General features: G+C 64.6%; 1 protein-coding gene across 6 annotated transcripts in view; it reads right to left on the bottom strand.

Annotated features, from left to right (window-relative positions):
- Nucleotides 1-14758, bottom strand: part of IGSF9B (immunoglobulin superfamily member 9B) — a 45067-nt gene extending 30309 nt beyond the window's left edge. For all 6 annotated transcript variants that reach the window (XR_007506108.1, XM_049801168.1, XM_049801169.1 and 3 more), the window contains exons 1-7: nt 14635-14758; nt 6783-6980; nt 5481-5627; nt 3740-3891; nt 2472-2589; nt 1498-1639; nt 1237-1382 (exon numbers count right to left, since the gene is read on the bottom strand). Coding sequence is in view for 5 of the 6 variants with exons in the window: in XM_049801168.1 (XP_049657125.1) it covers nt 1237-1382; nt 1498-1639; nt 2472-2589; nt 3740-3891; nt 5481-5627; nt 6783-6980; nt 14635-14698 (967 nt within the window). In the remaining variant the exon portion in view is untranslated. The remainder of the gene's footprint in view (nt 1-1236; nt 1383-1497; nt 1640-2471; nt 2590-3739; nt 3892-5480; nt 5628-6782; nt 6981-14634) is intronic.
- Nucleotides 14759-15183: the final 425 nt, after the last annotated feature.

The raw sequence follows: 15183 nt of genomic DNA, 5'->3' as shown, positions 1-15183 counted from the left end.
CAGCCCGGCTCACTAATGACCCAGAGCCGTGTCCCCATCCGACAGCTGCTTCGGTAGGTGGGAAGCCTCCCTCCCCAGGCATCGGCCCCCCTACAAATGAGAAGGTTTGCTCCGGAGGAAAGGGGTTTGCAGCACAAAAAGCCAAGCACACCCCCTTGCACCAAAGCCTCGCAGGGCCGTCTGACCGGCAGATTGTCCAAACGCCAGTTTTCCTGCCATTAGAGCTATTTTTAACAGCTATCAGCCTTGACGAGTGGTCCTGGATTAGCGGCAGGGCAGATTTAATGGCCTGAGGCTGCATGTTTTCCCAAGAGCTGCCCAGCCGGGCACGTCCAAGCCCCGAATCACACCTCTGCCTGGGCACAGCACCAGTCGCACCGTCCCCCTGCCCCTTCATCCATCCCCACAGGGAAACGACGGGACCTACCAGCCCTTCTCATAGCAGCTCCCTGCCAGCGTGGGGCTTCCCACTAACCAGCGCTGGGTCTACAGGCGGCAGCTCTAAGGCAGCCTTCAAAACGCAAGTCGCGAGGCCACTTTGCACAAGCCTGTCTTTCATTATAAAATAAAACCATTGCAGTCTTTTACAGCAGAGCAATATTGCAATTGCGAGCGGCAGCAATTGAGGCCATTACTGTCGAATGCCACAGGACGCCGGTGGCACACTACCCATTACCGCCTGGGGAGCCAGAGAGAACAAGCGTGGGAAGCAACGCTCCTGCTACAGCCCCTTCTCCTCAGCTTGTTTAGATCAGTTACCGCCTGAAAAATATGACACGCAAAGCTACCGAGCTCACAGAAAAACCACGCCGCGGGAACAAGCCCCCATAATAAACACCAAAAAATACGAGTAGGCAGTTGAGAGCAAGAGCCCTGATCCCATGTTTCCCTGCCCAACACAATGATGAAGACAGCGTGCCAGCAGCAGCGGTGGGAAGATGCCCACCTAGTCAAAATGCACTTGTACCAAAGGTGGACACCGGTCCCAGCCGAGCGGTGGTACCCAGGATGCTCAGGCTACTTGCTTGCTTGTTGCCCGCACCCTTACAAGCACACGTGGGATGCTCTCAGCCTTTTGCTGAGGATGACTGCATGCTCATCCAAAGGCTGCTGTCACGTCAACCCGAGCCGCCTAGCATCATACTGGGACAACAGAACCTCTGGGGCTGCCTCAGAGCTGGGAATCATCAATCCCGGCCCCACCACGCAGGATCAGGCCCCGCTGCCCGCACTTACACTGCACCGTCAGGTAGGCAGAGGCTGATGGCGAGCGGCCCAGGCTGTTGCTGGGGATACAGGTGTATTTTCCAGCATCCTCTGGCTTGACACGGAAAATGATCAGCGTCCCATCAATCAGGATCCGCACCCTCAACTTCAGGTCGCTGCAAGAGAAGAGGGGACAAGGATCGTGGGGAGACCCCGGGGGCAATGCCCACACCATTGGTGGCCCCAGCACGATCTGGGAGCAGGAGGAGGACACGCCAGCTGCAAACTCACTTCTTGAAGTAGACGTTCTCCTCCTCCCAGTACCACAGGTAGGTGAGGTTCCCGGGGTACGCCTCGGCCTGGCAGGTGAAGAGCGCATCCTGGGAGATGTTGACCGTGATGTTCTCCGGAGGGGAAACGATGAAGGGAGGTCCTGGAGTTGGGGGGGGGGGGGGGGGGAAGAGAAAAACGTCACCCCCACCAGCACAGGCATCCCCACAAAGATCGCTCAGGCTCAGCTCCATCGCAGCATCGTTGGCTGGCAGCTGCTGGAGGGCTCTGGGGTAGAGCTGGCCCCAATCCCCCAGGACCACAGGGTGCAGGGGCTGACCTCGAGGGGCACGGCGGCTCTGTTATTCCCAACCCTTTCCCCTAATCTCTGGAGCTTTGGGGAGGGGCCCGTGGCGCACAGCTCTGCTGCTCCCAGGGCACACGAGCTCACACCTCCCTTCATCCCGAGCACATCTCCCGGATCACATCACCCACGGGGAAAAATGCAGGGGGAAAACAGCAAACTGCCAGGAGCGGGCAGCGAGCGTCCACAGCTCGCCGACACGGTGAAAGCGGAGCAGATGACACCCCACGCTCCTCTCTCTGCCAGTAGCTGTTGACCTAATTAAAGATTTATTTAATAAAAGAGGGAGCAAGGAGCGGGAGGCCTGCCATACATCACCGCTATCTGACAAGGCGCTTTGTGACAGCCTCAATCTTTTCCCCGCTTCCCGAACAAAACCAAGCTGCCACCAGGGCCCAGATGTTCATCGGCACGGCCACCGCAGTTGCCCCAATTAAGTGGATTCCTCCATCCTACAAACGGGATGCGGAGCCACAGGGCAGCCGGCACGACGCCGAGCCCGCAAGGCTTGCGGGTCCCTTCGGGGCGGCACCGCAGCCCACCGAGTTCCCCCCACGAAGCCCATTCCCAGCCCCCTGGGGTTGCCAGCGGCTGAGGATGGGCCGGAGGGGGCTCAGGTGGAAGATCTCACCTTGAACGAGCAGGCGCGTGGTGTGCACAGCCTCTCCCTGGATGCTGTACGCCCGGCAGGTGTAGGCACCCCTGTCTTCCCGGCTGACGGAGAGCACCGTCAGGCTCCCGTCGCTCACCTGGGAATGACAAGGGAAGACCCTGGAGCGCGGGCAGGGACCCCAGGGGCAGGGGGGTGAACCCTAGCCCCAGCTCAGCACCCTCCCTCCATTGGCTCTCCCCACAGTGGAGAGCTGCCAGCGCTTTTAGGGCCCGATGAGAAATGGGTTTCCCCGCTCTGCAAGACTTCGGATATTAATAAACCAACACACGCGTTTCTGCTCGACGCCAAGGGGAAGGGAAAAAAAAAAATAAAATAAATAAATAACCCTCACAACATATTCATCTCCTGCAGAAGTGACTGGCAGGCGGCAGACTCCAAAGCGCTTCTGCCAAGCGCCCCGGCACCATCAGCGCTTCACAAGGAGCGGAATGCCTCGCCGGAGCATCCCCGGCTCCCGAGGGACCCTCTCCACCCCTGGGGTGGGAGTACCAGGGGGAGACCCCGGCTCGGTCGCTGTCCTCCCCGTGGGGCCACCTCGCAGCTGCAAGAGGAGCGGCCAAATTCCTCCCCGGGGACACAGCCAAGGAAGGACAGGCAAGGGATGGTCACCCCGGGGGTAGCAGCCCCCCCACGCACAGGGAGCCCTGCTCCCAGCCAGGCTTCCCACCCCCCACCCCCCTCATTCTGCCTCATCCTTCTATTTCAATTAGTAACAAATGATTCCTAATTACTCTCATTAGTGCCTGCGCTGATTCCAATGCCTGATTTACCAATTACAGCTCAGGGGGGAATCTCTGCCCGGGAGACTCTGGGATGCAAAAAGGGTCCTGGGAGGGGGGGGGAATGGGAAAAATCCTCCTTGCCCAAACCTGCCCCAGCCCCGCAGCACCCATCCTGTTCTCCAGGCTACAGCCCCCACCCCATCTCTGGGACCCAGCACAGCGCCTGGCCGGAGGACAAGCATTCCCAGGGAGCAGCTGGGGTGCCCTAAATGCTGGGGGGGGGGGGTGTCCAGCCCCCACCCGAAGGCAGGCAGCATTAGAGGCTGCTGCTCAGCAGAGATGGATGGTGGGGGGGAGGAATGGACATCTCAGCAAGGAGAAGTGCTGAGAAAGCACAGCTGGCTCCAGGCACGGTAGAGCTGCCGCCGTCGCGGTCCCATCGATACCATCCCCGCCGGCAGGGAGCCCGGGAGCCCCCCATGGTAGCCCCCACCGCCCACCTACCTGGTACTTGCCATTGGCACCCAAAAGTTCTCCCTCTTTCAGCCAGGTGACGATGGGCTTGGGGTTCCCGAACGCCATGCAGGTCAAGGTGACACTGCTGCCTTCCTTCGCTTCTACGTACTGCGGCGGCGTCTCCGTGAAAGTGGGGGGAGCTGTGGGGTAGGGGGGAGACTGTGGTGACCCCCCCCGTTTCACACGTGGCTGCTGTGGGTCTCAAAGGGGGGTGGCCAGGGGGACAGAGACGGGGGGGCTGCCGCCTGGAAATGGGGGACAAGCCACACATCCCCGCGGCGGGGCTGGGACCACCCCAAAGGCAAATGGGGCTGCAGGGAGGGGGACAACAGCGGCTGTCACGGGGCGGGGGGGGGGTGGGGGGGGCTGTCCCCAGGGACACCCACCGAAGGCATCCCCTCTGGGCCACATCGCATCCCAGCCCTGTCCCCTCTCCCCCCCAGCAGCTCCAGGGCACAGCACCACGTCGTCCCCCCATTGCACATTAACTTGCTATTGTCAAAACATGAGAAAACACTGCAGTGCAGATCGAAAGGCTCCTTCCTGATTAAAGAGGCTGGCAGGATTACAGCCCGCCCCTAATTACCAGCAGTTGTTAAAGCCCACTTTCGAGGAAGACAGGTTGGCAATTTAATCTGCTCGGGGAAAAAAAGAATTATATTTTGTTTCTCCCCAAATGATTTTTATTTTCCCCTAAGAAAATTAAGCATTGTAATGAGCCGGGGGAAAGCCGCAGCCTTCCCCCTGAAAGCAATTCCTCGGACCGTGAGTATTACAGTTATTATTTTGTTATTAAGCCCCTGCATGCCCTGTGCCGCTTTAAAACCTCAAAAGCACCCCATTTTGCACAGGGGGTCGAGCCTGGGGAGGGACAGGGCACCTGGGGCACCAACGGCCACTTCCAGCCCCTTGGGCCAGCAGTTCACAGGATCCATGCGCACCGTGGGAGCGAAACAGGCACCATCCTCCTCCTCGTCCTCTCGCTTCCCTCTCTCCCTCCTTCCCAAGCCCTCTGAGCTCGTTAGCAGGCAGGAGGAGGGCAGGCAGGCAGGGGGAAAGGAGGCAGCGGCAAGGCAGGGTGGCAGGCAGGGATAGGGCTGGCGTGCTGCACGGCCCTGCTTGCAAAGCTTCCGCTCGCTAATTGGGCTCAATTAGGTGGCTCTGCTCCGTGCCGCAGCCCAGCCGTCCCCAGGAAAGGTTAAATTAATTGCTCAAGGTCAGGCAAGACCAGCGAGGAGCTGCCGGTGCCCACATTTCTTCTCCAACCACCCTGCTGCAGCAGGAGAGGCACAGCCCTGCTGCTGGGCTAAAAATAAAGACCTCTCCTGATGTGGAGAACGACAGTTTGCTAATTAGTTTAATATGCAGCCTTAATAAAATGAAAAAGTAATTTGAGTAAATCTGAATTTCAAGAAAACAAAGATTTGATTTTCTGATCTGTTTGTTAAGAGGACACTCGTTCCCAGCCCCGTTTCTTGATGTCTCTCCTTCAAACAAGCTCCGCGTAATTAAAACTGCGCAATCCCTAATAAAAGTTTGTCCCTTTTTAAGTCACGCCCCAGCTGGAGCAGCCAGCCTGGATGACTTCAGGCTCGCTCATCTGCAAGGCGCAGATCCCGCCGAGGTCCGGCGTCCATCCGAAATCAAAGGGAAACCCGTCTCGGCACCACACGCTACCCCACGGCGACGCCGCAAGCCTCCCCACCGCCCCCCGCCGCGCTGGGCTCACCGTTGACCGTAAGGTGGACCCAGCTGCCGTTGTGGAAGGTGTCGTACTGCTGGTCCAGCATGAGCACTTTGCACTCGTACCAGCCCTGGTCCTCGGAGCGGACCTGCTCAATGCGCAGGGAAGCTTTGTCGTGCAGGCTGGCCCGGCCTGCGGGGAAATCACAGCCGTCGGCTCGGCAGCCCCCGGCTCCACACGATGACCCCACCACCACCACCAGAACCAGACCAGTCCCCCCAGAGCATCGCTGCAAGGGACGCCCCAGCCCGGTGCAGGCACCGAGCGGCTGCAGCACCTTTGGGACCGGGCAGCATCCCACCATACCCACTTTCAGGGCTGGTTGCAGCCGGCCGGTGACACGTTCGCCCATCTGGGGAGGGCAGAGCGAGCTGTGGTGGTCAGGCAAGGTGCCTCGAGCGGCGTCTGCCCGCAGCGATGCCGGCCTTCTGCTCCCATCCGGGGGCTGGCGGCGGTACGGCCGGCAAGCAGGCGCGCCCCAAAGCTTATCCCCGGTCTGGGAGCCTCCCAAAAAGCAGGGTGGCCCTGGGCTGACCCCGTGCACAGCCTGGGAAACTGGGGCTGGCAGCAAAGCAGCCAAGAACCCACACCCTAGCCCGGCGGTCACTGGGCTCCAGCATTGCTCAAGCATGAGCTGAGTTTGGCAGGGCTCAGCCCAGGCTCAGGTGCTGGCATCCTCCCAGCTGCAGGATTTCCCAGGGCAGCAATTTCAGTGGAGGAAGCCCCACAGAGCCTGGAAGCAGGATAAGACCCAGGGAAGGTCCTCAGGATGGTGCTCCCCAGGGAATGGCATATAGAAACGGGTCTGTCCTACCACGCCACTCACACTCCACCACTCAGGGCTGGTCCCCAGCCCAGACACCCCACCAGAAGCCACCGGCCACGTTGGGCAGGTGGCACGTTGGCGAGCTGCCACATGGCCTCTGCAGCTCCAACTTGCCACCTCTGCCCAGCACGTGGCCCCGGATCCATCCCCACCGTCCCCCCAGCATCCCCCCTCTCAGGCTCACAGCTGCTCTGGGGTGCAGCGGCAGCAGCGGCAGCCGCTGCCACCACGCATTACCCTGGGTTTCTCTGCCTTGCTTGCTCCCGTCCCACGCAGCCCAGCTGGCTTCTTAGCACTGCTGCTTAATTAAAACCAACTGGGTGGAAAGCGAGCAACGAGAGGAAGAGCCCCGCGCGGTTTCCGACAGAGGAGCGGATGGAGCGGAGCAGCGCATCCCAGGCTGCGCCGCAACCGGGACCTGGCACGTCCCCCTCGTACCCACCCACGCCCCCCGGACTCACCGGCATACTCCGGGTCGACATGGGGAGGGTAAAACCCAAACTTGATGAAGATGGGTATGGGGACGCCGAACTTGAACCACTCCACGACATAGGGAGGGGGCTGCCCCGTGAGCGGGTGGATCACGTCGCATCCCAGGATCACGCTCTCGCCAGCGCGAGCGGTCACGAACTCGGGCTCCTCCCTTGAGCCGAGGGCACCTGCAAGGGGGCGAAGGAAGAAACTGTGGCTGATCCCATCCCTGGATGCCGGCATTGGCGTTAGCCGGAGGACCGGGACTCCCGGGAGGGCCGTAGCGGAGATGATGCCCATCCCTGGCCACGCGGCTCTGCGGAGGGTATCACCCCAGGGTTGGGTCTCCCTCACCCTGAAACCCACGGGGGGGGTCCCCAAGCCCCTCCACCCAGCTCCAGGGCTACCCCAAGCCGTTACAGGACTCAGGAGGGTGACCTTCAAGTACCTGCTGCTCTGGGATGGCTTCCCACCCCCTGCACCGGGGTGAGGGTGGTGCCCAGCGACCCTGCAGGGGTTTCGGGGCCCCCCTGTTCTCAGCAGAGGGGGTGCCTGGAGCACGCCTAGCGCTGCTCCCCACCTAGCAGCTCCGTCAGGGCTGCCCCGCGTCCCTGCAGCGGGGAAAAGGCTGCTTTTGCAGCCCCGCTTGCGCCCCTACATCCTCCGGTGAGTGGGATCGAGCACGCAGGGACCACCGACCCGCAGATCCAGCTTTCCCACAGGAGCTGCCCCAGGGTGAGCAGAGCCACCGGAGCAGCGATGCTCCAAGCCAAGCCCACCCGTCCTCAGGTATCCCCAAGAGCTCCGGGCCTGAAACCCGGCTGCAACCTGTGCATCGAGTCTGGCACCCTGCCGGCTGGGGTAATTAAACAGGGCTTTGGTCTCAGCCTCAAATGAAGGCACCGCTCCACCCCGGCCGTGCCTCCCCGCTCAGCTGCAGCCTGTCGTCATCCTGCTCTCGCCATCAGCAGCAAAGCTGCATCCTCAGCACGGCTTTCAGAAAGGGAGAGGGAAACCCAAGGCTGGGGGGGGTGGGGGGAGCCAAGGGGAGGTCCCCAAAACTGCAGGCACAGGGTTCAGCCCCACATCTCCCTTCCCATCAAGGAAGGGGCCCCCCCATCTTTCCTGGCACCACGCGGCCACCGCCTGCTCCGGGGGGGATGCTCGGGGAAGCACGTTCCCACTCCTCCGCTCCGCTCCTCGGGGCTGCCGGTGATTGGCGGCGAGTGACATCACCGCTTCCCCGCCACGGGAGCCGAGCATCACCGGCTATTTTTGGCTCTGGCACAAGCGCGTACCGGCAAGAGGCCCGCGCCGTGCCACCCAACGGGCACGCCGGCCGAATCGCCCCCATGGGAAGGGGAACGGGCAAAGCCGGCTGTGCCGACAGCCCGGGACCGTTGCCGAAACCCCCTGCGAGGTGTGACACTGTAGAGGAGAAGAGCCCCGTGGGCCAGGCAGGCGTCCTCTGTGCCCGCAGCACCGGCAAGCCAAGCACCGGGGCTGGATGGCGGCCGTTTAAACCGGGAGGGCTGGCTGGTGGCAACGGGGAGGGCGACGCCAGGATGCGGAGCCGCGAACCCCCCTTTGCATCACCCCAACGACGGCTCTCGCACCTCTCCATCCCTCCTTATCGCTGGCGAGCTCGAGCATTCGCACCCTGTCAGCGGGGACAGTGTCAGCCCTCCCCTGGCATCCCGACCCCACTGCACCCATCCAGGGGGCTGGGAACCCCCCTCCCTGCCCACGGCCCCCCCCCCCAGCGCCGATCAGGGACAGCGGCTGTCACATGCTGCTCAAGAGCATCCAAGGACGCACGCTTCCCCGGCCACCTCGCCGGAGCGAGCGGGTCCCCGGCACCTCGCCGCCTTCAAAAGGACAGTCCTGCTTTCCAGCAGCGGCAGAGGATGGAGGCGGCAGTGCCACCAGCCCCTTCCCGAGCCCCCCCGCCCCAGCCCACCAGCTCCTTTGGGTACCAAGGTGGGATCTTGGTTTTCAGCTCCTCAACGCCAAATGGAGCCTGGGATGCTGACGCTTACCCGGCTGGAGAAGCACACCGCCCAAGAGACCACCCAGATGCCCTGGGGATGGGCACCGGGGAGCCACGCTCACAGCCCTCCACTGGGATCCCCTGACCGGCTCCCCCAGCAAACCAGCGGGTGACGTCCCCTGGGGAGGGGACGAGCCAGCCACCCTGCCGGACCCACGCCTGGCCAAGGCCGCCCGGCTGAAGGAAAATAGGTCAGCCCCAGCAGCTCACAGCGCCGGTGTCTGATCGCGAGGCCGGTGGGGAATTGCACGCACGGCTGAGCATCGCCTCCCCACACGCACGGCCGACTGGCAGCCGCGGCGGCTAACCGGCCCCCGGCTCTCCCCAGCTGCCACCCACCCGCCACCGGCCCCCGTGCCCTCCTGTCCCCGTTTCCAGAGACAGCAGGAACGCAGCGGGGAGGTGTTTTACAGACCCCTCCTCGGGTCTCCCCAACCTGCTAACACTGCGCTCCCAGTGCCGACCAGGTTTTCCTCCCAAGTCCTGGCTGCTGAAGGCACGTGAGCGGTGGAGACCGCAGCTCGCAAGTCAAAGAAGTGTTTCTCGCCCCCACGTTTGTGGGGAAACGCTTGAAAACAATCCACAGACGCCAGAAGAAGCAGAGCGCAAACAGACGAGGTATTTTTAAACCCACTTGATTTTTCCCAGCCAAGTTCAGGGGGGTTTCAAGGCTTAACGTGTGGTTTGGAAATAGGGTCAACATCGGGGAGCCGCAGCGGGGACACGAACCCCAAATCCCCCCTCGGTGCGGGAACTCGCGCGAAGCTGGGGGATGCCTCATAAAGAAAAACAAGTAATCAACAGGCTTCGTCATCCAAGCAGATCCAGGAAAAATAAAAGCACGCTGTGTGCCAGGAGGCAAGAATACAAGATGCGGAGGTGGAGTTGAACAGCATCCCAAAGGGAGAGGAGGGAAAGCTGCTGCCACGTAGAGACGGTGCCACCGCGGGTCTTCCCGGGATGGCGATTGCCAAGGCTGGGAAGACCCTCGGCCAGGCCCGGGCATCCAGTTCCTCCCATCCCGAGAGCAGAGACGTAAGGCAACTGGGGACTCGGTGAAGCTGGTGGTACCCAGCACCTCAGGCGCACTCGCTGAAGCGGGACCCTTCCTGCAGATGCTCCGCGAGAAGGATGCGGCCGTGGCAGAGCGGGTTTCCAAATGAACTAGCACTGCACCTCGGCTTGCGGTGGGGATAAACGCCGATCCCACAGCCGAGGGACGATGGTGAAGAGCCCGGGAAGGCTGCCCTGCCCAGCGGACACCCATGCCCTGGGGTCAGAGAGAGGATCCCAACCTGACCCCCCACCCCAGGCGCTTGTGTCCCCATCCCCGTCCTCCCATGGGGATGGGCTGAAAGAGCCTGTGGACCTCTCCTTCCCACCGAGCGGAGACACGATCTGCTCTGACACATCCTGCTCACATCAGCGGAGGCGGGATATGGCGGGGATCTCTGAGGACAAGGCCACCGGCGTGGCATATGGAGGCCAGCAGGGAAGGAGAGCAGGCAGCCAGCACCACGAAAGAAGCAGGGCAGCGACCGCAGCCTGCACCAGGGGTGGGGGGGACACCCGTTCCAGGGACCCAGCCCCCAGAGCCAGTGCATGGGATGCGGGGAGAGCTGCCTGCCCCCCCCCCCAAACAGCTCAGCGGGGGCTGCAGCCCCCCACTGCAAGTTTGGACCCGCAGCCCCGTCCCCGAGAGCATCCGCCTGTCCCCTGGTGGGGGTAACCTCGGGGGGGGGTGGGGGGTTGGGAACACAGCCCTCGCCCCCTCCCCCAGCGGGAAAGCAGCATCTGGGCTTTCAGCGCGATTTCTGCGTTTTAAACCCGATTTTCCAGATGGATGGAGGGCGACGCGCAGGTCAAGTGACGTGCCTCAAGGTCACGCGGGGCCAGCGGAGGAGCAGGATTAGCTGTGAGGGGTGGCTCGGCACCCCGTTCACGGCAAGACGGTGCCTTCAAACCCCCGTCCCCGGGGACAAGGGGTGTCCCGTGGGACCGCCAACACCATCCCCACGCAGGCAGGCAGCTGCCCTGGCACCCCCAGGGGAGCACGCGTGCCCAGGGTGCTGCCCCACGGCAGCCCCCCACCTCCCACGGTGGGGTCCCCACTCCCCACGATGACACAGGTGGGACGGTGCCCAGCTGGGTGACGGCTCAGCGAGCGTATGTGCTAGCACAGGTCGGTGCTCAGAGAGGCACAGAGATGGAGCGTGCAAGAAAATTACTTCCCTGGGGGCACCCCGGTGTCCCCGGCACCCCCTCCCTCTAAACGCCACCGGTCCAGCGTAGAGCATCCCCACGTGCCACACAGCAGCCGCCTCGTGGGAGCCATCATCTCCCAGCAACGACCAGCAGCTACCTGCGCGCTCCCCGCGAGCTCCCTCCACGCGCCGCAGGGCCGAGCGAGCGGAGCAGCTGCGGCAGGAGGCTGGAGCCGAAATCGCTCCCAGGCGAGAAATCCTGCGCCCAGAGAGCGCTGCCGGCGGTACTGTGCCCCTCAACCCAGCGCATCCAGACCCACATCGCGCCGGTACCCACGGGCAGGCTGCTCGCATCGCCCTTCCCGCGGAGCGGCGCGTACCACCCCGATGCCTTCGCAGCCCTCCGATGGTAACTGGGATGCAGGCAGCGCTCTGAGCTGCCCGCCAGCAGCTCCTGAATCACGCTGCTCCTGGCTCAGGCAGCCCTCCCACCAGCGCCAGCCTCTCCATGGTGAAGCAAGAGGAAGGGAGTTGTTTTTCCAAAGGCCAGCTGGTCGCCCAGGGCCCGCCGCTCCGCTCGGGAGATGCCTACTGCAGGGGAAGGGAGAGGGAAGAACTCCTCCATCGGCACGGCACGGGGCTGGACCCACTGCTCACCCATCTGCAGGGCTTCTCTTCCAGCCTGAAGCCACGACCTCCAAGACGGAGGACTGGAGGTGAACGGGAGCTAACCCATCGCGCCACAGCTCCGGAGAGGAACTTGCAGGGTCCACCCATCACCAGCGAAGCCGCATCTTCCAAGTCAAAAGCCAACCAAGCCGGGAAAGCATCACCGCAAAAACCCTCAGGGAAGCCAAGTCGACGACCGAGACGCGCGCTCCCATCCAACAGGTCCAGAGGAGCAGAAATCCTCCGGGGAAGGATGGAAACGGGAGCTGGGCCAAGCCCCTTGGCCGCTCCCAGTGCCAAACCATTCCCTTGCCAGAGGAGAGTGGGGCCAAAGCCGCACGTGTCAAAGCCGGTGGCTGCCGGTCCAAACCCCTCCACGGCTGACGAGGCACCAGCCCTCGCGTGCAAGGGCTCTGTGCCGGGAGCGAGTAAGGGATGCAGCACCGGCACGGCCACGGCGAGCCGCTCTGACCGGCCAAGGTCAGCGCCGCGAGCATCACCTGCCGCTGCATCCAGGACGGGGGGACACCTCGTCGACGGGAGCCCTCGCCCAGGACGGGCAAAGCCGAATCCTCGCTCCGCAAACCGCGCCTGCCAGATCCGCAAGCATCCCCGTGCGGCGCTGCGTCACGCTCGTGGGAGAGGGAGGAAAAGCCCCTCGGCATCGCGGCACCGCTGGGAATGCCAGGAGGCCGGATCCCTCCTCCGACACCCACTCCCGGCGCGGTCACGTCCCAGCACTCCTCCCCCACGCCGTAAGAGTGGATAACGTGCCCTCCTTCCCTCTCTGAGCCGATTAACGCCTGGAAAGCCCCCGGAGAGCCAGGCCAGGCAAGAGGGCTGCTCAGGGCCAGCGCTGCTGCATCTCAGCCCGACTCAGCGAGGAGGAGGCGGCGTGGGAGGAAGGCCACGGCCACGGGAAAAGCCCCAGCGAGCGCGCTGGCGCGTGGCGAGCCCCAGCCCTGCTCCGAAGCCCCGTCCCCAAGCGACGGGGGGTGACGGCCCCCCACGAGGAGGGGACGGTGCTGGGGCGAGTCCCACAGGCTCCCCCCGTCCCCACGCAGCCCTCCCGCGGGGGCCGCGCCGGCCCGCAGCACCCCCTCGCCCGCTACGCCCGGCGCCCACCCACGCATTACTCACGGCGCGCTCATTCATCACGTACACGCCGCTCCGTCGTACGAGCGGCACCCCCGCGCCCGGGGTCCCCGGCGCGCCACCACCCGCCCTGGCACCGGTTCGGGAGCCCCATCCAAGCGGTTCCAAGGTATTTCCAAGTTCCCAGGCACTGAGCTCGCCGCTCTGCTCCTCTCCCTCCACAAACCCCTGCTGCAAACCACCGCCTCGCCACGCCGCAGGATGCATTTCAGGCAGGCAGCAGCCGGCCGCCGCTCAACAGCGAGAGGGGGGCCCCGTCCCCCAGAAAAGGGCAGCCCCATCCCGACGCCACCATCCCACTCCCCCCTGCCATCGAGGAGCCGGCTGCCAGGCAGAGACGCCAAGGGTCCGTGGCAGGGTGCGGATGCGACCCCGCGCGCTCCAGGAGCGCCGTGATGCAGCGGGGAGGCGGGGGAGGTTGCGGCACCCCGGCGCACGCCAAGGTGCCCCCTCTCCCAGCCCACCCGCGCCCGCCGAGGCGGCGTTCCCCCGTGCCGTGGGGTGGGGAGCGGCGGTGGCCGCCAGCCAGGCATCGCTTGCTGCCCGGCGGCCACCGCATCCCCACGGGCAGGGCTCGGTGACGCCCAGGGCACAGGTCCCGGGTCCCAGCCCGGGTAGGGACCACCGGGGTGGCAAGAGCCACCCCGCGCCCGTCGAGGTACCGGCAGCGGAGACGGGAGACGGTGCTGCACCGGCAGCGGGCAGCTCCCCTTCTTCCTGCAGGGATGGCTGGGGGGGAAGGAGGGGGCTGGCAGTTAAAGAAAAAGAAGCCGGAGCAGGAAAATCAGGGTTATTCCCCGCCGCTGTCTCCCTCCTGACCTTGGACAACCCTGTGCCTCAGTTTACCCTGGCGCAGCAGCCTGCCTGCAGCGGAGGGGGAAGGAGGACAGCCTCCCCTGGGCAGAGGGGAGCAAAGTCACCCCCAAACCCGCACAGCACAGCGGGGGGCTCTGCAGGGAAAGGCACCGAATCCCTTTTGCATTTCTCCTTGCCCAGCCGGGCTACCCTTGCAGGGAAGGAAGGGCAAACGCTGCCCGCGCCCCTCGGGGCTCCTGCCTGCTGCTTCCCCCCCACCCAGGCTGGGAGAAGAAAAAAGGGAGAAGGAGAAACGCTTGCCCGGCCAGGGGACCACGCTGCCCGGCTCCTCCCCCCCCCCCCCCCTTCGCAAGGTTGCCTTTCTCCCAAGGGGAATTTGCAAGCAAAGAAAGAACCAAAACCTGCCGCAAAAAAAACCCCCCTAGAGCCGCTGCCGGCTCCTCCTTCCTCAACTTCCCGACTTCCCTCCGGGAGGTCACTGCCAAAAAACACCCGACCGCCTGGGGAAGATGCATGGCGGGGGGGGGAGAGGAGGGGGCTCCCCGCTTCCCAACAGCCCCCCCCCCCCAAAAAAAAACCAAACAAACCCCAGCAGCGAGGAAGAACGAACTAGCCAGCGCCTACGCTGCAGCGCCGGCGCCCGGGGACACGGGCAGCGCTCAGCCCCCCCCCCGCTCCCCGCACAGGCGCCGGAGAGGACGCAAACCCCCCCCCCCCCCCCCCCGAGCCGCAGCGCGCCGCACCCCCGGGGCGTGCTCCCCCCTTTCCCGGTGCAAACTCCGGGACGTGCCCCCCCCCCCCCCCCCAATCCCCATCCCTCCCCCGGTACACCGAGAGGGGGGGAGGATTGCAGAGGCGGCCTCGCCGAGCCCGGTGGACACCCCCCCCCCCGACCCCCACCACGGGGGCACCCCGGAGGAGGACGTCCCGCCGCCCCCCCCCACTCACCTTGTACGGGCAGCCCGCGGGCACCGAGCACACTTGCTACCAAAGCGGCCACATACCAAATCATAGTACTACCGGTCCCCGGTGAGCAGCATCTTCCGCCAGCCGGGCGGCCCGGCCGGGGCGGGGCAGGGCTCCCCCGGGCCGGGGTTAGGTTCCCCGGGCCGTAGCGGGGCTGGCCGGGCCGGAGGGGCGGCTCAGGGCCGGCCGCCACCGGCCACCGCCGCTGCGCCCATGCCCGCGCCCATGCCGCCGCCTCAGCCGCCTCAGCCGCACCTGCCCTCCAACCGCCGCACGGCGCGGGGCGCAGCCTAGCCTGCGCCCTTTAGCGGCTCGGTGCCGCCCCCGCCTTCTTCCCATTGGACGATTCGCCGACGGAGTGGGCGGTGATTGGCCCGACGGTGGGGCCCGGGCCCGTTTCAAGGTGGGTTGGCGCGCGCGGGGCCCCTGCGCCGCAGTATCATGCGCACTGCCGGGAGCGGCGGGCGGTGCGCCGGATCGGTACGGTACGGTACGGCTCGGTACGGCACGGCACGGCACGGCTCGGCTCGG

The sequence above is a fragment of the Accipiter gentilis genome, chromosome 5, assembly GCF_929443795.1.
Source record: "Accipiter gentilis chromosome 5, bAccGen1.1, whole genome shotgun sequence".
Classification (NCBI taxonomy): Eukaryota; Metazoa; Chordata; class Aves; order Accipitriformes; family Accipitridae; genus Astur; species Astur gentilis.
Note: the sequence above shows the minus strand (reverse complement) of the source record. Positions and strands in the feature narration are given on the sequence as shown.